Source organism: Eubalaena glacialis, chromosome 3 (assembly GCF_028564815.1).
Source record: "Eubalaena glacialis isolate mEubGla1 chromosome 3, mEubGla1.1.hap2.+ XY, whole genome shotgun sequence".
Taxonomy (NCBI): Eukaryota; Metazoa; Chordata; class Mammalia; order Artiodactyla; family Balaenidae; genus Eubalaena; species Eubalaena glacialis.
The window spans coordinates 134,302,867-134,321,194 of NC_083718.1; the positions used below are offsets into that span (position 1 = coordinate 134,302,867).

The following is an 18,328-nucleotide window of genomic DNA, read 5'->3' on the forward strand; positions in this document are numbered from 1 at the left end:
CTGTTGAAGGGCACTTTCTGTTTGTATACTTGTTTGTAAATACAGTAAAAATTCCCAGGGCATTCAAATATTTGTTGATTGAATTAAAGAGAGATACCCTATGACTTGTACACCTTTATTTACTTCTCTTACTCATCTTAACCTACTGAATAACCTTATTTTTCACCACTGAAGTCTGATTTTATCTGAATTTCTGAGTCTATTGACCATGTTCGCCATGTTGGCTGGCAAGTTTTTCAACTATGGATTTGAATTGAAATGGAGAAAAACATTATACTTAAAAGATTTCAGGAATCTTTAGGAGGTGAACTAGAAAACTAACCTTTAATTCTTATCCTTTTGGTTAGACATCAGAAGAAATTCTTCAAACCAGTTGCTGCAACTTTTAATTTATTCTCAGTCTCTTTTGGAACTGCAGTTTTCCATTTTTTTTCTGGAATAAGTCTAGAATTAGTATGATTTTTCACTTTCATAAGGGTCTCTCTGAATATTCTGTTTTGTTCCCAGCTGTCCTATTTATCCCATTCACTCTCTTTATATTTTGTCACCTGTATAGCTCTGGTATATTTATATGTGATTTCTGTTTATCATAATTTCATTTTGTTTAGACTCCTCAAGTCATAATTTCTTTGTGGCGCATTTGTACATTTTTAAGCCTTACTGCCTGGTTGTTAACTACCTTTTTTTCTTATTATTCATTGTTACAGTTGCTGATAGAAGGCATTTGATTGTTCCAGTTTTTTTTTTTTTTTTTTACTATTTGTATATCGTTCCCAATTATGTTAAATATATCCTAATACTATTCCATCAATTGTATTTATTTATTTTTTTAAAACAGGTTTTGTTCTATGTTTATTTATTTATTTTATTTATGGCTGTGTTGGGTCTTCGCTTCTGTGCGAGGGCTTTCTCCAGTTGTGGCAAGCGGGGGCCACTCTTCATCGCGGTGCGCAGGCCTCTCACCGTCGCGGCCTCTCTTGTTGCGGAGCACAGGCTCCAGACGCGCAGGCTCAGCAATTGTGGCTCACGGGCCCAGCTGCTCCGCGGCATGCGGGATCCTCCCAGACCAGGGCTCGAACCCGTGTCCCCCGCACCGGCAGGCAGACCCCCCAACCACTGCGCCACCAGGGAAGCCCCTGTTTTTTTTTTTAATGTATGAGACTAGGTCAGAGATCATGGCATATCTTTGATTTTCTGGCTTATCGTTAGTTGCTCATTTCTACGTCAGTTGAGTTGTGATGTGAGCGAAAGGCCTGTGGCAAGGTCTGTGGCGTATGAGAAAACAGTTGACATCTTTAACGTATATATAAATCATACGAGTTCTATACCTTAGTTTACACAATTGGTATATTGCTTTAGATACTGTTGTGCATCTTCCTTTTTAATATTTTTAAATTAATATTTTTTCTTTAATGATTTTTAGGTTATTAATACATGCTTGATGAAACAATTGAAATAATACAGTATAAAGATGTATATAAAAAGCATCATCTCTCCTACTTTTTTTCTGATGTAATTAACATTAATAGCCTAGTGGGCATCCTTGCACACCTTCCTCCTTGTAATATAGGGGCTTAGTTTGTTTTTACTGAAGTTGAATCACTGCATATAGTACTTTGCCATGTTTTTCCTTTCACTCAAAAGTTTATCATGAAATACAAAGTCTGTAGATATCTATCCATGTTCATGTTCCCCAACTTCTTTATTTATGCACACAAACACATATTTACATAAACCCGCCTGGTAGGTTTCTTTAGGAGAGTGTCCATTTTATTTATTTATGTATTTATTTATTTAATTTTTTGATTTTTTTCTTTGGAGGGGAGTATAATTGCCTTACAGTGTTGTGTTAGTTTCTGCTGTACAACAAAGTGAATCAGCTATACGTATACATATATCCCCATATCTCCTCCCTCTTGAGCCTCCCTCCCACCCCGCACACCCCCAACCCCCCAACCCCCACCGTCCCACCCCTCTAGGTCATCACAGAGCACTGAGCTGAGCTCCCTGTGCTGTACAGCAGCTTCCTACTAGCTATCTATTTTACACGTGGTAGTGTATATATGCCAATGCTACTCTCTCAATTCGTCCCACCCTCCCCTTCCCCCTCTGTGTCCACAAATCTGTTCTCGACTTCTGTGTCTCTTTTCCTGTTCTGCAGATAGGTTCATCAGTACCATTTTTCTAGATTCCATATATATGCGCTACTATACGATATTTGTTTTTCTCTTTCTGACTTACTTTACTCTATGACAGACTCTAGGTTTATCCACATCACTACAAATGACCCAATTTCGTTCCTTTTTATGGCTGAGTAATATTCCATTATATATATGTGCCACATCTTTATCCATTCATCTGTCGATGGACATTTAGGTTGCTGCCACGTCCTGGGTATTGTAAATAGTGCTGCAGTGAACATTGGGGTGCATGTGTCTTTTTGAATTATTGTTTTCTCAGGGTATACACCCAGTAGTGGGTTTGCTGGGTCATATGGTAGTTCTATTTTTAGTTTTTTAAGGAACCTCCATACTGTTCTCCATAGTGGCTGTATCAATTTACATTCCCACCAACAGTGCAAAAGGGTTCGCTTTTCTCCACACCCTCTCCAGCATTTATGATTTGTAGATTTTTTGATGATGGCCATTCTGACCGGTGTGAGGTGATACCTCATTGTGGTTTTGATTTGCATTTCTCTAATAATTACTGATGTTAAGCATCTTTTCATGTGTTTGTTGGCCATCTGTATGTCTTCTTTGGAGAAATGTTTATTTAGGTCTTCTAGAGGGTCCATTTTATTTATTTATATATTAAAAAAAATTCTTTTTAGCTGGTGTCTCTATCATCTTCTCTCCTTATTAACCCCCTTCTCCCATTAAACATGGTAACCCATGTTAACAGCTTGCTAGGTATTCTTCCATACTCTTCTCCATGCTTATTATTATGTACAAATATGTGTTTATGTATCTAAACACACATTCATATGTGTAGTTTTTTATTTATTCCTTTATAAAAAAATGTGATCATAATATACTTCTCCATTGAGCAGATATATGATTTAGCAGTGCAATGTAGACATTTCTTTCAGTCTATTGTGAAGACTTAAATTCATCCTTGTTTTTAATATTTGTCTTTTTTATTCATTTTTTTCTTTCAATGCTTTATTATGAATAATTTCAGATATACAGAGAAACTGAAAGCTTATCACTATGAGCATTCAAATACTCTCTACCTAGCTTCAATAATTGTTCACATTTTATCATATTTGCTGTATTTTTCTCTTTATCTTAGTGTTTTATATGTGTATATATATATATATTTTTTTTTACTATTTTTGCTGTACCATTTGAAAACTAGATGTAAGCATCATGACATTTTACCACCAAATACTTCAGCATGCATCTCTAAGAATAAAGACATTGTCTATCATGACCACAATATCATTATCACACCTAAGAAAAATAATAATATTGTTATAATATCTGATATCCAATCCATATTTAGATTTCTCCAGTTGTTCAAAAAGTGTCTTCTATAAGTGTTTTATATTGAATCAAGATCTGATTGGGATTCACTCATTACATTTGGTTGTTTGTTTCAGATAATCTAGAAAAGTTTGCCCCCTTTTTTCCCCCTTCCTTTGTACCTGACTTTTTGAAGTGTCTTCCCCAGTTAATTTGTAGAATGTCTCCCATCTCAGTTTTGCCTGATTATTTTCTCATAATGTTATTTAACTTGTTCCTTATACTGTGTTTTTTCTATGAATCAAAAATTAGGTATCGATGCTTGATTAGATTCAGGTTAAACATTTCTGGAAAGAATACTGCAGAGGCATATGAACTTTATATTGTATCACATTAGGAAACATAATTTTAAGTTATCCCACTATTACTGCCACTAAGTTTTGATCACTTGATTGAGATGATGATCTTCAGATATCTCTACTGTAAGGGAACACTTTTCATTTTATTAAGTAATCTTGGGATGATACTTTAAGTAAATATCCTATTTCCCAGCACATAGCCTTTTACCTAGTGCCTTTAGCATTCATTGAGGTCCTTTGCCTATATCAGTTATTACATTGTCGTTATTGCTGATTTTCTAGTTTTATCATTTCTTCTACATTTATTAGCAGCCATTCTTCTATAAAGGAGAACTCATTGTCCTCTCATTTTTTGATGTCATTATGGGCCTATCAATTATTTTTTGTTTAATGTGTTGTAACTAGTCATTTTTCTTTTTGATGCTCAGTTTCTCAAATTTGGCCAGTGGCTGACCATTCAGGTGGCTCCTTTGTCCTTTTGACTCTATTCTTTAAAAATGCCTGCATGTTATTAGTCCAGGGATATAGAAGCATCATACTTTAGTCAGTCATGATGGATATTCATATTTGCATTATAAATAATCCTAAAATAAACATTCATGTACATATATTCTTATATATTACTAGCAGACTTTCTTAAACACCTTTGTGAAATTTCTGTATTTCTTTTACTTTATTCTAATGTAATTTCCTGCTAATGTAGATATTCCTTCTATTACTAGGAATAGTGCTAACACAGTGCCATTCTTCCTCCACCTCAGCTCACTTGCATTACATTACAACTGTCATAACACCTTTATTTCCTTCAGAGCACTTATCGTTATCTTTTTTTATTTATTAGTTTACTTAATTATATTTTAATATGGGAGCTCTCTGATAGCAAGATCTTATCTTTCTTCTCACTACTTATATCCAGGACCTAGTACTTAGAATTGGCATATAATAGGCACTTGGTAAATATTTGCTAAAAGACTGATTGAATGAATGAATCATTCATTTAGGGAATTTAGGTTGGATAGCCATCCTAAATTTCCCATGAGCCTTGGTTTCAAATGTTTTTCTGCCTGTTAATATGCTTCTTATTTTGAATTAGAAACAAATTTCCTCAATGTATACAAGTGTCTATACCTTAGACTTCTTTTTTCTTTTGTAGAAAACTTTTATTCATGTTGTCATATATTATGTTCTTATTTTAAGACTCGGTTCAGATTACCAAGTATCCTCAGTGTTAAATGTTGGAAATGCCCCAGCCACTGGAGTTGGGAACAGTAAATACTATATAAACAAAACAATTGAAACCACACAATCCATTGATGAAGTACTATGTACATTAATTTTCCCATGAATAACTGGAAACGTTGAGAGCAATGATTTATACCCACCACCCCTGAACTTATCAGCCAAGATCCAAGACGCCAGAGATCCCTCGGTGCATCCTAAAATATCCAGTGTTGGGAATTCCCTGGCAATCCAGTGGTTAGGACTCCATGCTTCCACTGCAGGGGGCGTGGGTTCGATCCCTGGTCCCTGGTCCGGGAACTAAGATCCCGCATGCCGCAGGACACGGCCCCCCACCCCCCAAAAAAAAGAAGAGAAAAAAGAAAAATCCAGTGGCTTGGGAACTGTGTCCTGAGCATAGATTTTTCTTATATGTAATTGTTCTGTCACTTGTGGCACAGTCTTCAGTGTTCCCCTTAAGTTTCAGTGGGTGACTGTGCCTGGGCTGGATGGTGAGTCAAGTATACCTTAGACTTTGTTTGATTACTAGAAGGACTGTCTAGATTTGTCCTTGTAGTCATAAACAAGTTTTTGTCCCTTTTGGGTGTTTTTCTGAAATAAACAAATTGTAAAATTTGAAAAATAAGGGTTTGTGGAAACATTAGTGATTCTTTTTGAAAATACTTTTTTTTCCCCCTGAAATAAATAATGAGCTTTCCATTTGACCTTGCAGATGTACAAATCCTCTTTGGGGTCTTATTAGATAGTAGAAATTTTTAGGTAAATTACTCTTGAGTTTCTTGGGTTGTCTTTTATAGTATGGAAACATTCTCAAAATACCCTTGGGAACAATTATTAGGGAATATAAGTTTCTTTGCAGAGAGATCCAGTTTGTTTTTAGGTAATAGAATAGATACTTCTTGAATCTAAGGATCTGAAATAACCTGGTTTAGATACAGAGGAATTTAAAAAGTTATTTAATTCTCTATAGTATAGTACTTATGTCATAGATCTATTATATTAACTGATTTCTTGAATTTTTACATGACTTTTTAATTTAGAGTTGCATGATGTCTGATGTTATCACCATTTTATGTTACAGAATGTGCCCATTTACTTTTGGCTCACAATGCTCCAGTAAAGGTGAAAAATGCTCAGGGATGGAGCCCGCTGGCGGAAGCCATCAGTTATGGAGATAGACAGATGAGTAAGCAATATAAATTACTATTGTTGATATGTATTCTAAAAATACGAAGTGATGCATTTGAGATATTTGTCATTCAGCGTAACTTTCCATACTATGAGAAGTTTGCAGTTACTTACAAACTTATATATGAATTATTCATGACTTTTATATATATATAATTACCATATATATTATATATATAAGTGTACCTAAGTAAAAATATATATAGACATACAACATTATATTCGTTTCAGTAGTACAACATATTGATTATTTGTATGTATTGTGAAATGATCACCACAATAAATCTAGTTAACATCTATCACCATACATAGTTACAGTACTTCTATTTTTCTTGTGATGAGATCTTTTAAGATACACTCTTTTACAAATTTCAAATATGCAGTACAGTATTGTTAACTATAGTCAACATGCTGTACTTTGCATCCGTATGACTTATTTCTTTTATAACTAGAAGCTGGTACCTTTTGACTCCCTTTATCTGTCTGTTCCCTGCACCCCATCCCTGACTGTTGGTGGCTCCAGTTCTTATCTATACTGAGACCTAGCTGTCTTTTGTCTCTCCAGGACTTACTCATAGTTTATACAGATTTTCATTGTGGTATATTTATGTTAGGGTAGTTTTAGGAATTCTATCAGCCTCTGTCTTATTTTTGTAGCACATCAAAAGTTAGTTTGGAGGGAAAGAGACAGCAGTCTATGTTGGTTTGCAGTCTTATCAGGAACTGGCAGTCTTCTTCATTTGGGTCTCAACTTTATATTTCTTTTCCCAACTCGTTAAGTAGATTAACTTCTCTTATATGTTTTCAAAGTGGTCCATTATTTTCCTTTGCAGCACACAGCACACTTATAAATAACTGTTCAATGTCTTTTCCCTACACTGTATCCTGATGATATAGTCTTTGTGAGAACTCAAGTCATGAATATGTTTTCTTATTCATCCTTTCATTTCTGGCTCCTAGAACAAAGAAAATTAAAACTGCAAAGAAAATTTGAGATTAATCAAGAATTAACATTTTTCTGAAAAGTATTATATTAGGATTTTTATTTACTATAACTCTCCTGAGATGTTCAAAACTTTAAAATGTTTTTTTCTTTTAAGAAAGTAATAACATTTGTTGTAGAAAATTAGGAAATTATTGAAGAAAAAAAGGAAATAATTTCACCCAGAGAGTTATTATATTTTCTTCTAGTTTCTTTTTCTAGTCATGTTACTTTCCTATTTAAAACCCTTTAAAAATTCTTATTCTTAAGATGAAGACGAAAATCTCTAACTTGGTTTATAAGATCTAGTATGATAATGTCACTTTTTAATCTCCATCCTTATCTTGTTCTTTCCACATGGTTTCTGTATGTCAGCTCTGCTGGCTTTTCAGTTTCTCATATTCACATATCCTTCCCCTTCTGCCCCAGCTCCTTATAATTCTTCAGATCTCAGTTCAAGTACAAGGAAGCTTTCTCTGCCCGTATACTATGCCAGAATGCTACCTGCCACTTTCATTAGGCAGTAAGCTTCATTTAGAGTAGGGATTGTCTGTTTGTCTCTTAAGTACATATCAGGTGCATTGGAAACGTAGTAGGAATGTGCAATTAGCTTTGACATTGAGGAACTCATCTTAGTTGGGGGAGAGAAACCAATGAATATTCTGCAGCATTCTGAAGTATTCACAAAGTACTAGAGGAAAAAAGATGAGGGAGAAAGTAATTTCAGTTTTGGCAAGGTGTTTGTTTGGTTTATTTAAGCTGAGTCTCAAAGGATTTTAGGAGTTAATAAGGTGGGTAAGGACATTCTAGCCTATGACAGCAGAATATATATAAAGCATGGAAATATAAAGAACAAGGCACGTTTTAGGGAACAATGTATATTTCAGTGTGGCTCCCTAAATGAGGCTACATGGCAGCCATGGGTGAAGGGGTGAAGGGTAGTTTTGAGAGATGAAGTTTGATGGTAAAGGAGCCACACTGACTGAGATCTGCTTTATGTGCTTTTCAAGGTTTTAATCTCAATCTCCAGTCACTGTAAAACCTCAGAAGACTTTAAAGCAGGAATTGACATTATTAGATAAGCCCGAAGACTGTTTAATTGAGTAGGGAGGCAAGAGATTTTTAGAAAAACAATCTTTAGAACAAATGTGGTAAACTTGACTTAAAGAAGAACAGTGTATTTAGAAAAGTAAGGGATAGATTAGAAAGATAAATGAAGGAATCTACAGTGGTTGATTATCTCTTGGATACTGGTAGTAATGGAAGGATTCAGAGTAATTCCAAAGCCTTTATCATGGATTAATGGCTATCTCATTAATTAATTGATATACAGAAATAGGAAAAAGAACAGTATGGATTTTAATTAATTTGGTGTTAGGTTTGTTGAATTTGAGTTTTCTGTAGTATATGCAGGTGGAACTGTACAAGTAAGAAGTAGGAGATAATTAGACTGGAGCACAGATGGAAGTGGAAGGCAGAAGATACACATTTAAGTAATACTTGGAGCAGTAGGGCTTAGCTCCAAAAACTTGAGACACAAAAAACTGAAAACTTTAAAAGTACTCTATATGGGAGAAGAAGGAAAGAGAAAGTTAAATTAGTTGTGGTTTTTTGGAGTTCTTCATTTGAGTCTTTGTATGAATTCTGTCTAATATCATCCAAATCCTCTAAAGCTGATTTTATTTTCATTATCAATCACTGTTAATAAGATTCTTACAGTATGGGAGTACAAATATTGACCCTCCCCCCAAAATGATGGTAATTTTGTCTAATTGTGTTTTTGTATATAAATTTATTTGTTTAATTTTATTTATTTTTGGCTGCTTTGGGTCTTCGTTGCTGCGGGCAGGCTTTCTCTAGTCACGGTGACCGAGGGCTACTCTTCGTTGCGGTGCACGGGCTTATTATTGCAGTGGCTTCTCTTGTTGCGGAACACGGGCTTGAGGCGCGTGGGTTCAGTAGTTGTAGCACACAGGCTCAGTAGTTGTAGCTCGCGGACTCTAGAGTACAGGCTCAGTAGTTGTGGTGCATGGGCTTAGTTGCTCCGCGGCATGTGGGATCTTCCCGGACCAGGGATCGAACCTGTGTCCCCTGCATTGGCAGGCGGATTCTTAACCACTGCACTACCAGGGAAGTCCCTGTCTAATTGTGTTCTGAGTGTTCATTTCTGCTTCCACAAGGTGACGTTATTTTTAATGTGAAGTCGCATAGAACAGGAATTTCTTTGCATATATTACTATGCTATATATAGTTGTTGTCACTACGTTTTTAATAATGTTTGGTCATTTTAACATGATTTTCTATTTACTAAATGTCTTCAGTCAATTACAGTATATTTAGTTAATGGAAACTATATGACTTCTGCTTTTCATTGATATCTTTTCTATTTAGGAAATTAATTCTTTTTGTTCTTTATGTCAACAGGGGTCTGTTTGAATTTGAAGGCAAGGTAGATTGAATAAACATTTATTAAAGTATTTGCCTTTATAGTGGAGAAGAATTATAAAAAGAATTCTACATTTAGGTAATATCGCTTTGATATTAAAGTTAAGTTATAATGAACATGAAGGTTAACCAGATTCATATAAATTTGAATCTGTAAAGAACCCTAATGTTTATATAGGTCATTGGTTCTCACACTATTTGGATTTTATAGACCAGAAAAGAATTTTATTTAAGGATTGATGTAGAGTAGCTGACCTTTTCATTTTAGCATATAAGAACTTTAAAAGTACTTTCTTCTGCGATCACAATTTCATTTAAAAAAAAAGACATTTTGAAACCAAAAATAGTAGAAAGAATAGTCCTTAAATTTAAAAAAAGTATATAATTTATAAAGAAAAAAAAATCCACCCTGGTTCCCAGTTTTTTCATTTGGCTGCATATCACTGGAAAGTTGAACAGTTGGCCACTGAAATGTAGACTTCTGTTTGAGAACTGCTGACCGAGATCACAGAGCTAGTGTGTAACTGAAACTAGGTCCCATGTTCCCTGACTTTTAGGTCTCATCCTCTTCTGTCCAAAAGACCTTTAGTAATTTAAACATTGCTCTTTGATTTTTGACTTTTAAAAATACATTGGGATTAAAGTTAGACCTGTGGTTAAAAATAAGTGTAGATTCTACTATTTCTCATATTCTTCCCTGAGCTTTTCCTAATTTGGCCTTTGTGGACAAAACAATTCTGATTTAATAAGCTTTTATTACTGTCTTCTTTCCACATTATTTTCCCCCCAACCTTATACTTCCCTTATACTTCTGTATTCCACATAAGGCATTAAGTAGTTTATAAGAGTGCATACTGTAAAATAGTAAAAATAATAGTATTTTTATTTGTTTGTATGTATATATATGTATATGAAAACAGGACCAGGAGGAAATCAGCGTGTATTGATGTATACATTTTACCCCCATCTGTACATTTTTTCATCTTATTTCATTCAAGGCTAATATTTTCCCTTATTTCAATAAATGTTAGGGATTGATTGATTTTGCTAGTTAATTTTAGACCTTTATTCTAATAAACAAAACTTATACTTACCTAATTGCAGGCACAGTAGTAAGCAATTTATATAGAGCCTCTATAGTAACTCCATGTAGTAGATTTCACTTTATTCTTAATTGACATATGAAAAAAAGAAACTGAAGTTTAGGGAAATTAAGTGTTCCATGTTTATGCAGCTAATAAGTAGTAATGCTGTGGTTTGCGCTTAGGCAATTTGTCTAAATCTCCATCTCTTAACTGTTGAGAAGACGCTCTGGGGGGTTTCAGGTTTTATTAGCATCAGAAGTTCTTTTCACAGATAGAATAGGGTTCATTTTAGTATTTTTTATGCTGTGTTGGTGGTATGTGAGAGTACAGCCTCAAGTGAAAGAAGAACAGATGCAACTGGTAACAATTGCAGATAATTACATTTTTAGAAAAATAATGTCCAGTGGGATTTTTGAGATCTATCTTTGAGGTCATCTTTTAGATCAGTGTAGACAACAGGACACTGCATCATCTGACTGAGATTGGTAATCTTGACTCAGTCACATAAAGCCTACTGATGATTAAAAACTAGCAAAACTAGTATGAATAAGTTGATGTCGAGGTATCTGTTTTCAGTTTTCCTTGAGGATCATAACAGTTTTGCTAAAGGTATTTTCTAACTTATTCACAGTATCTATATTATATCTCTGTGTAATAAGCCAGTGGTGTTTCCTAGCATGGTGAAATTGTTTTTCATAAATTTTTTATTGAGGTGTAATTGGCAATCTAGCATGGTGAAATTTATTTTAAATTAAAAAATTTTTTTAAATTTAAATTTTAGTTACAGCTCTTTTAAGGAAGCTTAAGCAGCAATCCAGGGAAAGTGTTGAAGAAAAACGACCTCGATTATTAAAAGCCCTGAAAGAGGTAGGCTAAATTTCTTTGCTGACTTTGCACTAAAGGATAATTGTAAGTGTACTTTTAAGCATTTTAAAAATACAGTTTAATTTCTCACTAATTATTAAGGGTCAAGAAATGGTAAAAATCCTGCCTCAATTAAGCAATAATGACATTACAAAATACTCTGATTATGATGTGTAATCTTATGGGAAGCATTATTTGCTTTGATCTTAGAAGGCAGATTAAAGAATTATTGCTTTCAATAAATTAGGTAAGAGCTCTAAGAAAAAAGGAGGTAAGTCATAATTAATGGCAGTAGTTTTCCTTTGTCCTTTGGATTGAAAGATTTTCTATGAGCTGAAGTGCTACTGCCTTAGGAGCAGTTTGCATTTTCTTTATGTAACAAAACTCTTTTTGTCTGTCCTACTTCATGATGGTAAGAGCTGGGTGTGCTGGCACAGAAAGGGAGAGAGGTTTGTTTTCTGTTGTTTTTTCCTCTGTATTTTGGATGCGTGAAAGAACTGTGGGAGAAAGATATATCATCATGACTATGTCTTTTAGGTATGCTTTGGTTTTGAAATCTCGAGGGATAAATTTTTTTGACAATATTTGATTAATAGTTCCCTGAACAGTTATAGTCTTTGATGTTTAGCTTCTAATTTGTGAAATAAAAACGTTCTCTGTAGATCTCATATGATGACATATTATTTCAGATTTAGTAAACCTGTGTTATCACTTTATAGAAAAAAAGTTTCTATTGCAGTGGGTGATTTTATTAGACCATTATGAGCCTACACAATAATCATTTTGGAAGTTACTCATTTTTTTAATAACACTTCTAAAGTTATTATTTTTACAATACTACTTATTGTTATGCGAAATGGAATATTTACTGATGCAAATTTAAATGCCTGTCAGTTTCAGATATGTTCTTATGTGATTAAAACGTTCTTGTAAAATCTAGAGTGGTGTGAGTTTTCCTTTGTAGATATGTGTAGTAATGTCTGCTATTGTAATGTAATTTTAAGTAATAACCATATATATTTTTTGGTTCTTTCTCCAACTCCATACATTGAAATTATTTCCTATTCCTGTCTATAGACCTTTAATGATAATAGATTTTTTTTTTAAGCAAAATATTAAGTAGGTGTAAGAGCTGTTAACGAAGGTGTGCATTCAATAATTATTCATATTTCATTTCTCAGCTAGGTGACTTTTATCTAGAACTTCACTGGGATTTTCAAAGCTGGGGTAAGAGTGTGCTATATTTTACTATAAAATATGTACGTATGCAGAAATGCAAGTGCAAATATAACTATTATATAGAAATGTTAACATAACAAATATTGCCCTAAGGAAATTAAAATATTTTTCATCATGTTGAATGTAATGGCTATAAAGCCCTGTAGTAATACTTAATTATCCTAACCTGATTAGTAACTTTCATAATTATTATTTTTAAGATTAAAAATTCTCTTTTTTTAAAATAAAATGCCGGTTCAAATATTATAATAATTTAATATAAGGAATTTTCAGAGGGAAGAGAAGAATAATTATGGGATTATTAGATTACTGAATTTAGGGAAGTTTGACATATAGGATTTAGATCCCTGAATGTGAAGAATTTGGTTAACATTAATTGATTTTGTATGTTTTGTCATCTTTCAATCACATTTGCTGCTTTTATTGCATACTTTATAGCCACTGTTTTAACATACTATTTGGTTGCACACTCTTCCACTTATTTATGAAAGACGTTAATTCCTAGATATTTTACAGTCATTTATTGATTTACCTTGGCAAGGTAAGTTTTCTCTCCTCCCCATTTTAAACATGAGTCTACTTAGGGAGAAAACTTTCGTGTCCAAATAGGAAGTTTGATCCTAGTGACCTTTACTTTACTAAGTAAACAACTATCCAAACCACTAACTTTTGGGTTAAACATTTTTTTAATGTAATCTATATATAGGTTTGAATATAGTGTGCTTATGTGTGTTTTTTAAAGCATCTGAATTAATCTTTATGATATTAAAGATATTTGAATGCTTATTATCACCAAAATAATCATAAAAATAAATCATAAAGTAATCATAAAAATAAATCAGATACTGACAACTCTAGAAACCACTGTTAATGTTTCATATGAATATTTCAAACTCTTTTCAATGATTACAAATGTGTGTGTATGTACATATATATAAATATAAATGTATATATGTATATATATCCTCAGCATTAGTTTTTTTTTTAATGGGATCATACTATTATATCATTATGCATTTTGTCACTTTTACTTAATATATCATAGGTATCTTACATTTTAGTTCATGAGGAAGTGCTTCATTTTTTTTTTTTAACAGCTGCATAATACTGTACAGCATGGGTGATTAAGGTTTTTCTAGTGTTTAATCTCTAAATGTAAAATTTTAATCCCTAAATATAATCAGTTTTTTCTAACATTGTTAACAACTTTAGCTCATCAGGCTAGTTTTGGCTCCATCAGAATCACACATGAGGGAGTTCCCTGGTGGCCTAGTGGTTAGGACTCTGGACTTTCACTGCTGTGGCCTGGGTTCAATCCCTGACTGGGGAACTGAGATCCTACAAGCCTCATGTCATGGCCAAAAAAAAAAAATCACACATGATTTTGTTAACTCTGATAGTCCTTTATGCTCTATAAATTATTCAGAAGTCCCAGTGTTCTAGAATACTGAGAGAAAAAAAGGTTTGTATAGCACTGTATAATAAAAGAGGTCTAAGTTAGATTGGTCTAAAGCCTGAGTACTGTTTTTTCACCCTGTTTTTTTCTATCTGTAAAGACCCCAGTCATTCTTGGCGATCCTAAACTGAGATTGTCCCTTGAGTGTACTGGCTCTTTAATTGATTGTCTTGGTAATTGTTAGTGGTTTGAATTCTAATATAGTCACTTTATGTTGCTGAGCAAAATGTTCTAAAATATTTTAAAAGTGACATTTCAGTTACATGAAGAAATAGAAATGGATGTAATTACTCTAGAAATTGTGCATATGATCTATAGTTACAAACACATTATAAATGTTGCATAATCAAGTTCATTATGCAACCACTGAGGTACTTGTTTAAAGTATTGCTTCTTTGAGAACTTGACTTTGATGCAAAAAAGTCAGCCCATCTGTTTCATTGTTGATAAAGGTTTTTACTGATTTCATGTCAAATTATTAGCACCTGATGGTTAGATGTCATATATAATTTTAAAAACTAAACTCATTGGCTAGATTTAGCTTAGACACTTCGGATTAAAAAAAGTGGATAATCTCTATTATTTGATTTGATTATCAAGCTTTTTTCCAGAGTTTAGGCATGGTTCCTCCCCTTGTTAAAGCCCCTAATATTTAAAAAAACGGCAACCCAGAAATAAGGGGAAGTTAAGAAATATTGAGGTCCGGCATTAAGTTTAATTTAGAGGTAGTGGAGCCCACAAACTCTACTCTTTCTCCTTCAGTGTTTGGCTGAAAATAGCCTCAGACTTGGTTAATAGCAGGTCTGAAGGTGACTAAATTATTACAGCTTGAGTTTTTAGGTATGGAAAAGCTTTAAATTGGAATCAGAAGTACTGGCTCCTAACTGTTTGACATGGCAAATCACATAACTTTCCTGAGCTTCAGTTTCTTCATTTTAAAAATGGGGATAATAATAACTGCCCCACCTATTTCAAGCCTTTATTTTGGTGTAGATGAAATGAAATCATGTTTTTGAAGGAAGCCCTTCAGATACTGTAAAGTGTTAAATAATTTTATAATCACTACAAATTTAACATTATGTGTATATAGCATGTTTCAGCAGAAAAACTAATAGTTTTTTTTCTTTATCTCATAATCTACAGAATGTCCATCCTGTATTTGGGACTTTTTTGCATATTATAGTTGGAAAACATTCGACCTAGAAACTCTTCTTAAAATCAGGGAGTAAGTGATAGCAAAACCAAAATTAAAATTTTGAGACTTTCCATTTTTCAGTTCAGAGGATTATGCTGCCTTTGGAGTAATGTGTTAGACTCTCAGATTATGCTGAGGTAATTTAAGATATAGACAGCCTAATTGTTCAGTTTACATGGGGGAAGAAAAAGTCATCACAGAACTGGGAAAATGAAAATTGCTTTATTTTTGGAATGCATTAAAATCTTTTTTTCTCAATGATATCTTTTTTTTTTTTCACTTTTGCTTTTCAAACCCCAAGCTTCTTATTTTTTTTCTACATTCCCCTTTTCCTCCTTTTCTGATTTTTGATAAATGGGTATTGGTATGTGATTCTAAGTTTTGTTTTTATAGGTTACCATACTACTTCAAAAGATGTAATCAGTTAAATTTAAATTGTTAGAATGCTGTCTTCTTGTAATCGTCTTTTTCATACTACACCAAATATTTAAGGACAGAAAAACTGGATCTCAATAAGCATGAAAGAGCTTTGATCATTTACGTAGATTTATGCCATTATTAATCTTCTAAACTTCTGTTGTTTCATATAAGGAAAAATTTTATCAGAAAATGATTTCTTATGTTCTTTGACCAGGGTAACTCTTAGTTGATATTCCCTCTGGACAGTAAAATTTTCTTGCTTTTATAAAATAAAAAGTCTAGAAAACTGTCTTCAATGCTGGAAATCATTTTGGATTAAATGACCTCTAAGTATTTAAAAAAGACATTTTTATATTTGGTATACCTTTAATGTTAATGAGCAAATATTGATGCTTTTGAAAAAGTTAACTAAAAAACTAGCCCTTAATTTTCTCCAAAGTCTTTGTTTCTTTCTAACCCAGGTTGATTTATCACCCATTTTTAAAACACTGTTTTGTAAAATATACATGTAATATATCTTACATAGATACACACACCCACTTACATACACAGGTACATGTGATGTAATCTTTAATTTCAAGAATTTTGAGTTTCACATTTTTTCTTCTTTTGGTATGTGGTAGTTTAATTATATAGCCTGTTATGTAGATTTATTTATCCATAGAATAACTCATATTTCCTCAAAATATAGCAGATAATAAATAATAAAAAACTATGAGAATATAGCTTGTGATATGAATGTAAGCAACACTGGAATGTAGAAATCTATAAGTCAATAGTATGATTGCATTTTATGGATTTTGAAACTGAGCTACAGTGAGCTTAAGTAACCAACATATTTGGGATTCAGACTCAAATTCGACTACCTAGCTCTGAAAGTGTCTTTTTCTATTACACGTATTACTTTTCTGGTATTTAATCTAATTATATTTAGAGGATCAGATGGGATCCAGGCTTATCTGGTTACCCGTTCAGGAGGTTTTAGTTACCACAGGGCATCGTTTTCTAACTTACAGTAATATCCTACAATATGTACCCAAGAGTGGCATTATATCAACTCTGCTACTCTTACATGTGTTTGGTGGGGGGTGGTGGTGAACTATACAGCAATTACAATTAAATAGTGGGTATTTGAAGTTGCTCAAAATTGCTTTGTATATTATTTTTAATTGGAAAATACTATTTTAAAGGAAATTATTACAATTTTGGTGAAATAGTAAAATGTTTACATTACTCTTCTTCTAATTTAAAAATTTGTAATCTCTCAGAACTTTAGGTGGTTATTTTTTGCCTTTTCTTTTTACAAATACAGTGCCTTTACTTTCCCGAATTCTGCCTTCTGATGCATGTAAAATATACAAACAAGGTATCAATATCAGGTAAGGTGATTTGATTTTTTTCTGAGTAACAGATAATTGAGATTTAGAGGTAGCTTTTCTTTTTGTAGTAATAGCTTATACTTGGATGTAGTATTTTATAACATGTTGTAATATATTCACAATATTTTATCTCCTTTGAGATACTACAGATAAGGAACCAAAGGCATAAAATCTTGACTAAAACAAAGGTATTACTATTTAACTATAGACTATCTGGAAGGCAAGTAGAGTGAAGATCATGATATAACACTAAGAAGATTTAAGATGGTTATCTCCCTCTTCCTAGCTTTGTAGGGAATAAGGGACGCATAAGGAGGACGAAACTGTTGTCCTTTTTTCCCTCCATCCCTCTCCAACCCTCCCCTCCCCTGTCTACCCATCCATGCTTCTAGCCATTCATCTGTTCAGTCATCTATCCATTCTAGTGAACACTTTAAGGCTAATTTTAATTTTCTTCTGTTTCCTTTTAAAACTAAGATTGATGTTTGGATCTCATGGGGAATCTATTTTATTTATTTCAGTATTTTATCATTATCTCTTTAGCTTTCTATTAATGTAGGTATATTTATAAATCATATATATCTAAGCTATATATAATGCTGGTGAATATGCCAACTTTTTAGTATATTCATATCTATTAGTATATTTATATATACATAAAATTTTACATGTCTGTATCTTATAAAAATCCAGAATATTAATTTGAGTATGTAAGGGTCTAGAACTAGTGATGTCTTAAAAGGTTATCTCATATAAACTCTTCGTTTTATAGATTAGAACGTTCTGACAAGTGAAGTGATTTTTATGAGCATATTGCAAATTAATAACTGAGCCAGGACCTCTCTGACTTCCTGTCAGATCTTATCATGTCACAAGGCAGAAATTTTAAAATATCAACTCTTTATGAGATTTATTATTCAATATGTTGAATTATAATGAAGAGATAATCTTTAGATGGAAGTAAGTTCTAGGGTCATTATTCTCCAGCAAAATTCTATTAAGGTAGAAGCTTC

General features: G+C 33.0%; 1 protein-coding gene across 2 annotated transcripts in view; it reads left to right on the plus strand.

The window, feature by feature from the left end:
* The window catches only part of ANKRD13C (ankyrin repeat domain 13C), an 80,041-nt gene that overhangs the window by 27,666 nt on the left and 34,047 nt on the right, over positions 1-18,328 (plus strand). The window contains exons 3-6 of one of the 2 annotated variants that reach the window (XM_061186455.1): positions 6,144-6,248; positions 11,544-11,629; positions 12,808-12,853; positions 17,249-17,315. In XM_061186455.1, the coding sequence (XP_061042438.1) occupies positions 6,144-6,248; positions 11,544-11,629; positions 12,808-12,853; positions 17,249-17,315 (304 nt within the window). The remainder of the gene's footprint in view (positions 1-6,143; positions 6,249-11,543; positions 11,630-12,807; positions 12,854-17,248; positions 17,316-18,328) is intronic. The other variant, XM_061186456.1, reaches the window with a different exon arrangement.